This window comes from Anthonomus grandis, chromosome 13 (assembly GCF_022605725.1).
Source record: "Anthonomus grandis grandis chromosome 13, icAntGran1.3, whole genome shotgun sequence".
NCBI classification, from domain to species: Eukaryota; Metazoa; Arthropoda; class Insecta; order Coleoptera; family Curculionidae; genus Anthonomus; species Anthonomus grandis.
In genome coordinates, this window is record NC_065558.1 from 16,969,029 (window position 1) to 16,984,087 (window position 15,059).

The following is a 15,059-nucleotide window of genomic DNA, read 5'->3' on the forward strand; positions in this document are numbered from 1 at the left end:
AATAGTAATTAACCTCCGCCTCTGCTACAAATTATGTTCTTACCTCTCTCTTCAAATTATACTGCCTATTTAAAATATTCGTCATGTCATTCTTTAAATTGCTTATCTCCTCTTGTGCGCAAGCCAGCTGCATGCACTTCGACTCGTTAATGTCATTGGCGCTTCTTTTCACATCTGTCAGCTGCAATGATTTCATTTGAAGCTCCTGCTTCAATCTGTCATTTTCACATTCTAACTCGCAAATTCTCCTATCATTTAGTTGTCCGAAACTTAACCTTCTTTCAAGTTCTTCTTTGGCCTTTAGAGCTTGAGCAAGCTGAGAAGATTTTTCTCTCAGTTGCTCTTCTAGAGCTTTATTTGCTTCTTGGGTGTCGCTTAGTTTACGTTTAAGCTCCGTTACAGATTTCTTTAACATATCAACCATTTTTTGATAAAACTCTACCTCGCAAGGACAACTAAGGCAAATATCTTGAGGTTTCGTTTCATCTTTATCGAAATTTTTACGACAACTTGCGTTTTTGCAGGTGGATTTAATATCTTTTTGAGCAAGATTTTTATTGAGTTCAGTGTTCAGCTCCATCATGGTGGTTTTTAAATCAGTAACAATCTTTCTGTACCTTTTGATCTCCAAATCTTTAACAGCCTCTTTCCTGCTCAAATTGGCCAATTGTCCTTGTAAATTTTCGCATTCGCAGCATAATTTCTTGATACTATCCTCACCTTGTTGAAGTTTCTCCTTCATTTCTTCTACGGAACTCACCAGCTCTCGCTGGTTCTCTTGCTGCAACCTCTCGGTCTCTTGCAGCTGTTTCTGAGCAGCCTTTAAGGCACGTTTTTCATTGTTATACGCCATTTCAAGTTTCAGACATTCAGCGGTTTTATCTTCAAGATCTTTCTTAACATCTTCCAGTTTGCAGCAATATGATCCGATTTGCTGTTGAAACTCCAAACAGCTCCGTTTGCTCGCGCAGTTCTCATATTCGTAAGTTTTAATGGCATCTTGTAGACTATTAATGGTCTCGTTTAGTTCTACAATCGTTAGCTGCAAGTCTGCATTTTGCTTTAAAGAATCATTAAGGGTCTTCCGGATATTTAGCATGGTCTCATCATGTTTACTCAGGTTTATCTCTTTTTCACTCACAAGCTGCTGAAGTTCGCAAATTTTGGCCTCATGGATTTGGTTCATTTGGCTTTCTAGTTGAACTTTTTGTTCGCATGCGCAAAGCTGGTTGGACAGTTTTTCGTTGATCGTTTGAACTTCCATGAAAGCCTGCATGATTTTGGAGGACTCTTGATGGGCACTTGCATTTGACAAAGTCTGAAACAAAGAAAAAAAATTTGAAGGATTTGGAAAGGGATTTAAATATAAAACGAGTAGTCTGTGGTGATATTAGTAGTGGGGATGGTATTATGTGTAAAGTTATGTGGGTGTAATAAGAACCTGGAAATTGTATGAAATTCATAAAACCAATTTTAAATAATTATGAAAAAATCATACTTACCTTAAAATAACCACTTTACAAAGATCGCGATATTGTAACGCAATTAAAGTAAAAATCCGTCTATAAAAATAAAGAGCTTTGAAAAAATATAATTGTTACTTACCAAAAGTTCCTGAAGATTATTCAGCTGCTCAGCCATGACGGCCATTTCGTTCTTAAAATATCCAATAATATCTTCGTAGCACTTTTTCTGTTTTGATAACTTTTTTAATTGATCCTAAAAATAATAGAAAGAAAATCTAGTTCTGAGTTATGCTTCATTTTTATGACCTAAGTATAAAGTATGCCTCCCTCTCTTTGGACCTGCAATTTGTATGTAAAAATAGGTATGACATCAGAATGCTAAATTTTAAATTACGAAAAGTGCAAATTACATGGAAAAGGCTTAGGATAATTTTTTTTAAAGGTACTTTCACGTACTTACGATTCCGTAATGTATTGGATGGCCAGGACAAAGGGAACACTATAACTTATTTGCTTTTTAGCAAAACAAATGAAGTTTACGGGAGAGTTGCCTAAAGTGCTTTAACCCGATACTCACTAACTATTCTAATGATATCCACCGTTTACCTGGAACTTTCTCATTAACTCTTTTTTATGTTAAACTATAGTTATTCATTATTATCTTGAAAATAACATAGAAAAGGTAGTATTAAAAAAAAATTTAGTGTCCCGTTTTGCACACCTGGTCGGGTAAAATGAGATAGTGTTGAAAAATAATTAAAAAAATCATGAAAACCGTAAAAAATTAAATATACTGAGCTTAACTGAAAGCAGAACAAATTTGGTGACTTACATTAATATTAAAATTAAATGGATATTTTAATCCCGACAAGAATGACACGAATCCGGCGCAAGCCCAATGTCGACAGTTCGACAGTCCTAGCACATAACCCAGCCGTCTTACATGTAGAGTATAGTTCTTTACAATAAATGCAAGTATCTGATTTTCTCCCAAATTTAGTGTGGGTCTCTTAGTGGGCTCTTTTAATACCAGTTCTTCTTTGTACGACCTTGAAGTTAGCACAGCTATGCAGCGCTGCATTAGCATTCACTTTTCTTTCTGCGCAATGAAGTGGAACTATTTGTTGAGATGTTACTTGAAATTCCGTGGTAGTATACGAACATAAGGCAGTCGCATTTCCATAAAAGCAAATATTTGGATAAACATTCGAATCTTTTCTTTGGCACTGTCATTATACCCATGTTTCATCGACGTTACAAATCCGTCTGATCAAGCACGTTGCAAAGTAAGAAGAAAAATTGTACAGCAGGTCTATTAAAGCCCATAGCTCTAGCAACTTTGAATGTCTCTCTAAGAATGTGTATAACCAAATTTTACCCGCCATTTTTTTGATTTTATTAAATTGATGGGCGTTTCGCTAACTGAAAGTCGAATTTCGGAGATCACTTAAAATTAAATCAAAAAGTCTTGATTCCATATGCAAAATGTTTTGCACCAATTCTGCTTCTTGCTCCTTAGGGAAAAACTAGTCTGTGACGCCCAAGTTCTTTTTTTCCGAAATTCCTCGTTCAAGAAATCTGTGATTTTTAATTTTAATTACTCTCGCTACAATTGTTCGTGGTACTCCAAATTGCTTTGAAGCCTTAAGATAACCCATTCGAGAACCTCTTCTATAGCTTATTGCCTACATTCCTCATTCTAAGACTGTCGATTAGTTTTTCTTTTATATTTGCCCAAGGTAAGACTAAAACAAATATACTCACACGATTGCTAAAAATAGAATTTACCCATTCTCTCTTTTTAGCAGTCAGGTTTTTTTGTTTAAAATCTATTTAATTTTGGAGTACACAATATTTAAGTCACAAATCGAAAACTAGTATTAATAGTATGGCTTCGGAAAACAGTATTGATAATATAGTTTCAGCAGGGTGGGATCAGAAAAAAGAATATGGTTGAAGTATGCGGCATCTGGAAATAGATAGATGCTGATAAAAGTAAATAAATAGGTTAATATTAAAATCTAAAGCATGAAAAAAGACCACTAACTTCGGCCATATTAAGTTTAATAAAATAAAATATAGGCTGTATATCATTCCTGGATTAACTCCTACTCAATTGGTTAAAATTATTGATTCAACAATTTAGCGTCTAGCGTAGAATAAACATATACAGGGTGGCCCATCGAAAAGAGTCCAGCAAGATTTGGAGCCCTTTTTTAAAAAATTACAAATTTAAAAAAAAACGTTTCCTGGTAGATGGATTGGAAGAAAGGCCCGCTATCGAATGGCCTGCGAGATCACCCAATTTATCTCCTCATGATTTCTTTTTGTGGGGACATCTGAAATCAAAAATTTATGCCCCCGCCAAGGGGTTAAAAGTATTAAAAAAAATTGTCCCCCTAAAATCAAAAATCGACGGGTCCGAGAAATTTTTATTTATTTTTTTAAAGGGGCCCTAAACCTTGCTGGACTGTTGTCGATGGGCCACCCCGTATATTATACATATAGATACATCCCAGGTATCCCATTTTACCCAACTGCACATGTTTAAAGGTGCTTCTAAATTTTCACAACAAAAAAAATTTTGTAATAATCACTTACCTCTCAAAATACAGCCAAAGACTTACAAAGTCATAAAACATACACACCTTTATTTAATTGCCGGCTTAACTCCAAGAAATTCGTAGCTGAACACTAACAAAACAAAATACCATAATCTTGCTTTTTCCTACCTATTTTGATTACTCACCGTAATAACAAAATTAATAAGAATCTCCACTTACTACATATTATTTTTAGCGGTTAACACCGTCATTTGACAGACGTCATTTGCTTGTTTTGAGAAAAGAACTGGTATCCTATTTTACCCTGCTATCCTATTTTGCGCAAATCTCCCCTATATGGAGGTACGTTGCATTAATGCTAATCTTTATTATTAAGTATTCAATTTTTTCTGTCACTTTCATTTATTTTAACCCTGCTATCCTATTTTGCGCAAATCTCCCCTATATGGAGGTACGTTGCATTAATGCTAATCTTTATTATTAAGTATTCAATTTTTTCTGTCACTTTAATTTATTTTAACGGAAAATTGCCTTAATTTTCTAATTTTAATTAGGATACCTGGTATATTTTTACATATTTTGATTGAAAATCCTATTCTAAAAACAATGATACCACTTGCCATTTTTTGACACAATGCCGGCAAATTATTTTGGGAAAAAAACTAAGTCTAAAAAATTGCTTCCATTATGGTGCCATTTGATCACAAATTTAATATTTTAACTTATTTTTGAATAAGTTTTAACTTATTTTTGAATAAGTTACATATATATTAAATTTGAACACTATTTTTCAAAACTAAAAATATTATTTTTTTGACGTTATATGCCAATGCGTTTAGATTCTTATTTTACATCAAAACATGTAAAAAAATAGAAGTCAACTTTCGTTAAACCGGATATTACAGAAAACAATCAATACATTAAAAAATGAGCATTTACATAACATTCCCAAACACCAAATTTAATTTGTTTTGCTTAAAAAGAAAAGTTATAGAGTATCCCCTTTATCCTGAGTCTGGTATATACTAATTGACACGTATATCCTAATAAAAGCCCCAGTGTGCCCAAACCCACCAGTGCCTTTATAATGAGATTACTGCAAGAACGCCATTAAGAATTTTTTTTTGTTAAAGATATTTCTACGTTAAAAAATATTCCACTTCAAAAAACCGTGGCGATAAAAGCCACATCCAAACTATACATAAAATAAATGAATTAAGTGAAAATATTTGAGGGGGAGCTATTGTATATAGGTACATTATATTTAACCTAGGCGTGTAACAAAAATATTGCAAAGCAGCAAAAGCAAGCGCTTACCTCCCTAATTTTAGCAAAATTTTTATACTTATACAGTTGCTCTTCTAGCGCCTCTACATCTTGCAAGCTATCGCAATGTTCCACTTCCAAGTTAAAATTTAAATCTTGCAAAATGTCTAATTCCCTGCTTTTAAAATCTGCCTAAAAATTAAATACTGTACTACAAAATTTAGATAAATAATCGCTTTTCCCAAACCTGTTCCTTAATGAAATCACTCTCCTCTTCAAGTTCCTTTAGAAGAGCTTCCAATTGGGTCAACATTTGTTGCCCCTTGATTCCCTGAAAAGTCTATCAAATAAAACTAAGAAACTTATTAAAACTGTATTGAAAAATTAAGTACGATCAAATCAAGCAATAAATTAAATGAACTAAAAAAGATAATACACAAACAGTTAATGCTTAAAACTACTATAGAATTCTACACTAAACTACTATAGGACCCACATTTAAATGTCATGCCCTGATTGGTTATTAATAACAGATGGTTTATTTGAATTATTGTTATTGGTCACATCACTGGCAAGGCCAAACCATGCTGCCCAACCACTCACATTTTCCTGCGATTTTCTTCGCAGTGCGTCTAGTTCTTGTTTGGCCTCTACTAAAGCCTCTTGAAGATTAAAAATTGTCACTTTTTGCTGCTCAATCTTGATAACAAAAAATCTCTTTAATAGAAGCAAAAACATTCTAATTGTTTTCAAACTTACTTGGCATTTGGCTTGTTTGTCGCTACTCTCCAAAACATTGACGGAATTTGAGTAAAGAGTGACCTAAGTGAGCGAAAATTGGCAAGAAAAAATCAAGCAAGAAGCATTTAAAAGTGCGAAGAATACAACTTACGGCTTCCTGTAGATTAGCTGCTCGTTCTTCGCAGGTGGTAAGTGCTACTTCCAGTTCGGTAATTTTATTTTTTAATGATCGGATTTCGGCGTTTTTCTTGTCTGCTTCGATCTTCATGTTTGATTTTAGTTCATTCGCCACCTAATAAAAAAAACTTTCTTAACACCATAAAGTCCCTAATAAATACAAGCAACTTTTTATATATCCAATAATTATTACAGCCTAACTGTATACTGGATACCTGAATTGTAGGTGCTTACTGTATGTTGAAAAAAAAAACGTCCTTTTAGTCCTTAATTTTAACAATAATAAAGTAATTAATATTTAAAGAAAATTAATTCAAAAGTTTATTTAAAATTAAAAAAAAAAATGAAACTTACAGTCTCTTGTAAGTTAGCCGTTTGTTCGAGTTCAGATACTTTATTTTTTAAACATTGAATTTCACTATCTTTCTTGTCTATTTCTAGTTTCATGTTTGATTTTAGGTCATTTGCCACCTGAAATAGACGTAAAAAATTCTTTGGTTTAGTAGATCGGGCATTTTGAACACAGAAAAACTTAGCTCTATTGATTGACTCTCCCCCTAGATCATACTACTTAATGATATAATGTTGATAAAAATTAATCTAAATACCTAATTACAACGCTGTATGTACATATTTATTTAATATATTTTATAACAAATTTTTTAAATCACACAATCTTGTAAAAGAGTGCCTTCTCTGTTTATATACCTACTATAGTTATATACTTGAAAGCTACTATTATACTATGAGTATAAGCTATAAAGCAGCCAAAATGCAACAATTTAAGAAAGTAGTACATTTAATCTGGCATATAAAAAGGCCTGTAACTAAAAAAAACATTCATGCAGTCGTGGTTTTTTATCTACGACGAAAGCTTAAGAACGAAAACATATATCACTCATTAGCGATTCTGCATTACATTTTAGAGAGACAATTAAATTCCTTACAATTTACTTTTTGGGAGTGAATCTGTGCAACAAACGGCAAAAAGTTATAGTACGCCAATGTTACCAAGATAATTTGTTTATTTTTGTTTATAATTTTTTTAGTTACTCAACTTACTGCGTGTTTTTTGTTTTAAAATATTTTTTTTAATAACTTTGACATCCTCTAACTTTATATCTGTTGGTTGTATAGCTTCGCGCCCAAAAGGTAAATTGTAGAGAATTCTCTACGATTTTAACATTTGTACCTGGGAGATTTTAACATCAACTTTTTTAATTTATCTAATCCTATACTGGATACTTTTAAGTCTTATGGTCTGCAACAGCTTATAAATAAGCCTACTAGAGTGACGGAGACCTCGAGCACTCTTATTGATCCTATATTTATCAATAATTTTGACATAGTAAAACAATGTGGACCGATATGTTCAAATGCAATTTGTGACCATAATTTATAGTATATGTTAATGTCTCTTAATATTAAAAAAGCACCTCCTAGAATATTCTCTTTTAGATCATTTAGAAATTTTAATCAACTAAATTTTGAAAATGATCTTTTAAATATGTCGTGGCATCAAATTTTATGGGAAGAGAACTTAGAAAGTAAACTAGAACTTTTCAACCATTTCATTATAAAACTTTTTGATAAACATGCTCCCATAATAGAGGTCCGAGCAACAAAACCAAAAGCTCCTTGGTTAAATGATGAAATTCGTCACCTAAAAGTATTGAGAGATAAAAGTTGGCAAAAGTATAGAAAAACTAGATCGGATGCTGACCATTTACTCTATAAAAATATTCGTAACCAGACATTATCTGCCACTAGAGCTGCAAAAAAGAGATATATTATAAATACTTCTCAATTAAACAATACAGCTAAACTCTGGAAAACTCTTCAAGCTTTAAACGTTCGCTCACAAAAAAAAAACACATTATACCAAGTAACCTCTCAAATCCCTCAAATAATCAAATTTTATATTATAACACCCATATATTCATCCCAGAAATAAACTTCAAATTTTCTTTAGCTACAATAGATGAAATACACTCCGCTCTACATAACATCCGAACTAACGCTGTTGGTACAGATCAAATTAATGCAAAAATGCTAAAAATATGTAGCCCTTTAATAGATCATATAATTTTACACATTGTTAACACGGCCATAGAGAAGAAACAAGTTCCAACAATCTGGAAAACTGCTCTGGGAATCCCACTACCAAAGAACAGTCAGCCCTCCCATTTTTCTGAGTTGAGAATTATAAGTATTCTTCCCACCCTGTCAAAAATTTTTGAGCGAATCCTTTATAACCAAATATGCACTTATTTTACTGTTAATAAAATCCTGTCTGATAATCAATGTGGATTTCGAGAGAATTTTAGTACAGTATCTGCTTTAGCATCTGTGCTTGATATATTCAGGGCCTGCGATGAAGGCTACATAAATATTTTGGAACTTCTAGACTTCTCCAAGGCTTTTGATACTCTGGATCACCGTCTCCTATTAGCTAAGCTAAAATATTATGGGTTCGACGCGGACTCTGTTCAATTAATTAATTCATTTCTAAGCAAACGGTCGCAAAAGGTGGTCTATAACAATATTACGTCGAATGCATTGGATGTTCTGTCGGGTGTGCCACAAGGAGCTATTTTATCACCCCTTCTATTTATTATTTACACCATTGATATAATTCTCGCACCTAAATACTGGAAAACACAAGCATACGCGGATGACACACAAATCTATGTCTCTTTTGATTATAACAAATCGCAAGAAATGGCCGATAAAATAAACGCTGATCTTCAGGTAATTAAAGAATTATCTGCTGAACATAACCTAAACTTAAATTCTGACAAAACTAAACTATTATGTATTGGCAGCAAAATCAAAAGAAACTCTATTAAAAACAACTTAAAATTAAAAATAAATGATACTACATTAAAATTTGTATCCAGCGCAAAAAATCTTGGCTTAACTATCGACGAAGATCTCAGATTTAGTGCACAAGTTCAGAATATAACAAGAAAAAGCTTCTGTGCGCTGAAATTATTATATAATAATCGGCACATTCTTAACTACTCGTTGAAAAAAAGCTTCTCAATACCACTAACACCTCGAATACTGTTAAAAATTAATTTCTGCCAAGGACAAGCATGCATGGACAAAATTAGAAACAAAAACAAATTCTCTATCCCGTTACATAAAACATCTATGTATAAAAGATCCTTTTCATATAATGCAATCACCTTATAGAATTCCATACCTGATAATTTTAAAATATTTAATATTAATAAATTTAAATACAAAATGCGTTTATTTTTATTTAATCAACAAACTCACAATGAATAAGAAAGGATTTTTTTTTCTTTCTTATTAAAGACAAAAAGACACTTAAAATGAGCATGTTTGAGGCAATACTTAATAAAAAGATAATAATAACCAGAAAGTGTATCTAACTTGTGTAATAAACCAACCTTATAATATATTTGAAGAATTTATAAACAGGTATTGGCATTGTATGCTGAACTGGACTAGGCTTTGAAATTATTTCAAAATATAACTATCTACTTTTTAATGAAAACCTCTACCTGCTACTGGATAAAGCTATATTACGGTCTTTTGTATCGCACATTTTTTCGTTGTGTATAATAATTCTTTAAGTAACTTTTTTTTTCTACAATGTGTGCGTACATTTAAAGAGCTATTTGCTAATAAGTGGCATGATATTGTTTTATTTTCACTTCAGAGGGATTAGGTAGGTTAAGTAAGACTAGCCACATGGTTAGACTTCGCCTCTCTTATATCCCTATAGAAATGTATGTATGATAATCACAACTGTAAATTATTTGTTTGTTAAATAAAAGACGTTTATTATTATTATTATTTACGGTTTAGCCAGAAAATTAAAATCAAAGTTTCCCAGAAAACAGTAAGGAGATCAAAACAAAAGCTACAAGGATTCTTATCAACAAAATTCAAATGCCAGGATTGATTGCGCTATAATAATTAATATATCAGATCAAAAAGACCAGTGGATTTGGGACTCAATCGTTGGATTCGATAACTTAACGATTTCTCTAAAGCTTTTGATAAAATAAGATCCCATAGACCTAGTATAATATTTCAGTTTGTTTTATATAATATTTTTTCTTCTTTATGATATTTTGTTCAAGCCAAATGACAAGGGGGGGGGGTATTTATGACTGTTATTTATCACTACTGAGATTTTTTTTAATGTATTAAATAGACGGGATCACCCCATTAAAGCATTATAATAGCAATAATTTTCTTAAATCTAATTATTTACGTTATTCATTACACTCTAAAATAAGGTACAAGGTTTTTCCCCATATATTGATCACCCCTCTACAGCAGTTAATGAAAAACTAAAAAAAAATTATATAAAACTTTTGCGGTTTGACTTTTATTTTTTTTGTCAATTTTCTTTTAGAAATGTCAAATTTTGACAAATTGTCAGTTTTGCCTATGGAACCCCTATATATGACTTCATAGTTAAAAAGACAGGAATTTTCTGATTTCAAATATTTATGGTTTAACTACTTTTAATTAAACGGTTTTGGAAATATCAGGTTCCAAACCTTAAAAAAATAACATATTGAAGATCTTTATATGCTGTTCATTGTTAGGGTTCGACGTTTCTTAAAAAACAAATGATTCAGATGACATTATCATTTTCCCGTTTTTTTTAAGATAAATGAATTAAGTAGAAACAATAACACCTTAAGATTTAATATTTATTAAGCAATATTTAGTTTTTTTTTGAGAAAAATACATTATTTTAATAATTGTTTAACTTTAAATTAAATCGAAATAATTATATTAATACAATTTATATAATCTTGTTTAATTTTTTCTATCGTATTAATTATAAATTGTATATGATTTTGGTCAATACAATTTTAAATAGAATTATTTGTTTCTGGTCAAACAATAATAATGTACCACCTACCAAGATCTTCAATATTTAATTTTGTTTTAAATTTAGAGGCCTATATTTTTAAATATAAAGTCGTATACAAAAAGTTCCATAAGAAACCATCTGTCAAAATTTAACATTTCTAAAAGAGAAAAAAATTTATTGACATCGGATTCAAAAATTTTAAGTAAAACCCCAAAAGTTTTGTATAATTTTTTTTTGTTTACTTTTCACCTTGTAGAGAGGAGCTCAATATATGGGGAAAGAACCTGTACATTATAGGAAACAATTCTAAAGCTTACCATAGATCATAGTTTAAAATTGATTTAAACTTAAGTTAAAAGGACTTATATATTGTATATATTATATCAGTGTGTATTTAAAAAAACCCTATCGAATGGATTATTACAGGCATAATTTCTAGCATGAAACTTTATATGAAAAAGTTCAAATTATTTTAGTCTATGCAGTAGAATATAGAAGTTTATTTTACTTAAGTTCAGAACATTGAATCACGCTATTAAATAATTTATAAATAAATACAAATGCCAAAAGTTATAAAGTGTTAGATTTAATCTATTCAAAATTACTTTTTTGTCTATATTTGTAGCATAGGAATTCCCATTTTATAACCACAATACCTAGGAAACTTATTTTGAACTTTCTCGATGAAATTATTATACTGATCATAAATAGAAAACCAGACCAGCGTTCCATATCCGAGTTGAGAGCGTACAAGAGAACAATACACAACTTTCGTTACATCAATTGGAAACTCACTAAAATTTCTCAATGTAAAACCAAATTTAAGAAATCTGCGAATATGGTCATTGAAATTAATGCTTTCATTAAAAGTGATACCAAGGTCTTTAACTTCATTTTTGCAGTTTACGTTAAAATCATTCATGAAATAGTTTAAGTTGTATGTTTTATTAGAAGAGGGAAGTGGCTGTGTTGTTCGAAGGATAATATATATGATATTCGTTCAAGAACTACAATAAAATGCAAACAAAACACGAAGGACACTAACATGCCCTCTTTTTTAAATACTCTTCGTCCCGTTTAGTGTTCTGTATATTCTTTAAAATAAGCGCTTTTAAATGTAATATACTATCAAATGTGTTTCCAACATGAAAAACTCCAGCGCCTGCTAAGCTTTTAAAAATAAATTGCTTTGAATACATCTGGTTTGATTAATTTGCGTGTTTTATTACCTTTAAAAAACTAATAAAAAAGCATTTATTAATATTTAAAGTAAGATTATACTTTACACTCCAATTCCATAACCTGTCAATATTCTTTTGCAGTATACAGGGTATTTTCAAAGTTGAATCATTTATTTTAACTACTTGTAGAGCTCGTCAACCAGGGTTGATTTAAAAAAAAACAACAATATAAAAGTTCCATAATAAAATATTAAAAATTTGAAAAAAAAAATGCTAATAAAGTTTGATATTCTCGGCGAATGTCGTGTAAATTGTTACCGTTTATTTTTTACTGCTCTTACCGTTCATCCCAATTTGTGTAATTATATAGTTTTCAGTACGAATCTTTGGTTCGATCAGTTGTATCAGTCTTTTAATAATGCGTATTTCATTTCTATGATTATTATGTGGGGAAAAATGGCCCATGTTTACGAAAACAATGAACTAGCGGACATAGTATTTATTATTACTTGCATAGTACATAGTAAACTTCGTGACACAGGATATTTAAAAGAAAGAGGAGGAGAAGAGGAAAGACATTTTAGAAATGGTCGAAAAAGACCCAGCAATGAGTACTAGAGCCATAACAGCTCAAGTTAAAGTTTCTCATAGTAAAATATGGAAGGCAATACTAAAAACAATATTCTCCTTATCAATATCAACTGATACAAGCATTACAGCCTGAAGACTATCCTAGAAGAGATGTATTTTGCCAATGGCTTTTAGAACAATTCGGCAAAAATGAAGATTTTACGAAATTAATTTTGTGTACAGACGAGACCACATTTACGCGAGATGGAGTGCAAAATTTTAACAACAATCATATTTAGGCAGTAGGAAATCCGCACGTTAAAAAAAGATCTAATTTTCAATAAGGCCCTTTTTGGATGGTTGTTAATAGAAAAATTTCATTCTACTTCCTTTAGGATAAACTTTCATTTTAAATTATTATTACTAAAAAATACTGCAAAAAATGTAGCTAAAAATCAAACAATATACCGAGTGTTACATTAAAGAAACATTCATATGTTCCTGAAGTTTGGAACACACTTATATCATAATTTTAATTTTAAAATGTGTCTCTAGTACCAAGTATTTATTTTATCCCATTAAAAAACAAACTTATACATTAGCTATAATATTCCGGGACGCACCCGGAATGATCTGTTTGCTCTATTTTGAGTAGTTTTCTTTATACAGAGTACTCCGAAAGTTGGAAAAACATAAAACTTCAAACAACACCCCATAATTGGAACCACTCAAGTAACTGACCTACATATTCAGTTACAGTATGAAAAGATTATCATAAAATAAAGAAATATTTCAAAAAGAATTACCTTATTAATAAATTGTCATGAAGCAATAATTAAGGAAAGGAATAACTATCCTAGTGCAAAAATCCTCAAGAATAATGGTATTCACAATAAATTTTAAGTCTCACTACTGACCCCAAAAATGTAACGTTACACTAACACGACTATTACTACTAAGTTTAAACTAAACACGTACCTTAAGCAATTCAGATTCTTTGCTCTCAATATTGACCTGAACCTGAAACAAAAACAAATCTAAAATTAGAGGAAACGGCAAAAGCAAAAGAGAACGCGCGTCAGGCTTAAATAGCGGTGGTTATTTTTAGAAGTGCATTTTATTAAAGGCCATATGTACCACGTACCTCAGAAGTTTCAAGGAATCCCACTTTGGACCTTCCTCGACAAATTTTGCAGGTCTAAAAAAATCAAATATTTCCAAATCTAGTGTTTAGAGTTTTAGCGTATTTACCTTAGTGTCTTTTTCATATTTCTCCTTTAAAATCTTAATATTTTGCTCTAGATTGTCAATTGTACTTTGCAGCATAGAAATTTCATTTTCGTGTGCCTAAAATTTCTTATATAAATTAATAAATACTAAAATGCAACCAAAGCACCTTTTCCTCATCCTCTTGTATCATTCTAGTCTTTTCCAAGTTATGCCTTAACTCGTCTATGGTCAGGTTCAGTTTGCTGATTTCATCATGCGTAAACTGAAACAACATCTCCATGCTAAACATTATAAAACTAGGTTAGGGAAACCTGACTTACACTGTTAGTATATTCGCTTCTTTGTCTTAAAACATCAATACTTTGGGATAAATTTCTATTCTATAAAGATAATTAAGTTATTTATGACATTTGCATAAAAAAACTTTAAACAAACCTCCTCATTTAGGGAAATTATTTGTTCTAAAATCTTGCGATTCTCGGCTAAGACTGCGTCCATTCTTTCTTTACATCCTGCCTATATGAAACCACTTTCAGTCAAAAATTCAATTATAAATAAAAAAAAATTACCGATTCGCAAGTGACCTGATGCAAGGATTGTCTACTAGATTCTACCTCAATTTGTAACTGAGCCTACATATATATGCAAATTTCAAATGTTGTTATGAGTTGTAGGAGAACCAGTTTAAAAACAAACCATAGGGAATACCGTATGGTAAATCAACATATTTAAAAAAAATATTTCCCATATCCTCATACTTTCAGATTTGAACAAATTTTTTGACACAGGTGATCATAAAATCCTTTTAAGTATTTTAGTTTAGGGATTTTTGGTATCATACAATTTTGGTATCCTTAAAGGCTTCAGGCCTAGAACATAAGATTGAAGAGATGGAAGAGAGGCCTATCAAGCACTGAATATTGAGAAAAAGCAACTCTGTCAAAAAGACCGAAAACATTCATCTGAGCCAATTATGCAAAGAAATAGAAAAATCCAA

The 15,059-nt window shown here is 31.1% G+C and overlaps 1 protein-coding gene across 13 annotated transcripts in view; it reads right to left on the reverse strand.

The window, feature by feature from the left end:
• Positions 1 to 15,059, reverse strand: part of LOC126743492 (uncharacterized) — a 50,643-nt gene that overhangs the window by 7,507 nt on the left and 28,077 nt on the right. For 9 of the 13 annotated variants that reach the window (XM_050450599.1, XM_050450607.1, XM_050450601.1 and 6 more), the window contains 15 exons: positions 14,632 to 14,694; positions 14,498 to 14,578; positions 14,383 to 14,442; positions 14,229 to 14,324; positions 14,084 to 14,179; positions 13,977 to 14,030; positions 13,811 to 13,852; positions 6,569 to 6,685; positions 6,189 to 6,329; positions 6,056 to 6,118; positions 5,900 to 5,995; positions 5,544 to 5,636; positions 5,348 to 5,488; positions 1,606 to 1,719; positions 44 to 1,318 (listed from right to left, as the gene is read on the reverse strand). In XM_050450599.1, the coding sequence (XP_050306556.1) occupies positions 44 to 1,318; positions 1,606 to 1,719; positions 5,348 to 5,488; positions 5,544 to 5,636; positions 5,900 to 5,995; positions 6,056 to 6,118; positions 6,189 to 6,329; positions 6,569 to 6,685; positions 13,811 to 13,852; positions 13,977 to 14,030; positions 14,084 to 14,179; positions 14,229 to 14,324; positions 14,383 to 14,442; positions 14,498 to 14,578; positions 14,632 to 14,694 (2,532 nt within the window). The remainder of the gene's footprint in view (positions 1 to 43; positions 1,319 to 1,605; positions 1,720 to 5,347; positions 5,489 to 5,543; positions 5,637 to 5,899; positions 5,996 to 6,055; positions 6,119 to 6,188; positions 6,330 to 6,568; positions 6,686 to 13,810; positions 13,853 to 13,976; positions 14,031 to 14,083; positions 14,180 to 14,228; positions 14,325 to 14,382; positions 14,443 to 14,497; positions 14,579 to 14,631; positions 14,695 to 15,059) is intronic. The other 4 variants (XM_050450600.1, XM_050450604.1, XM_050450610.1 and 1 more) reach the window with 4 other exon arrangements.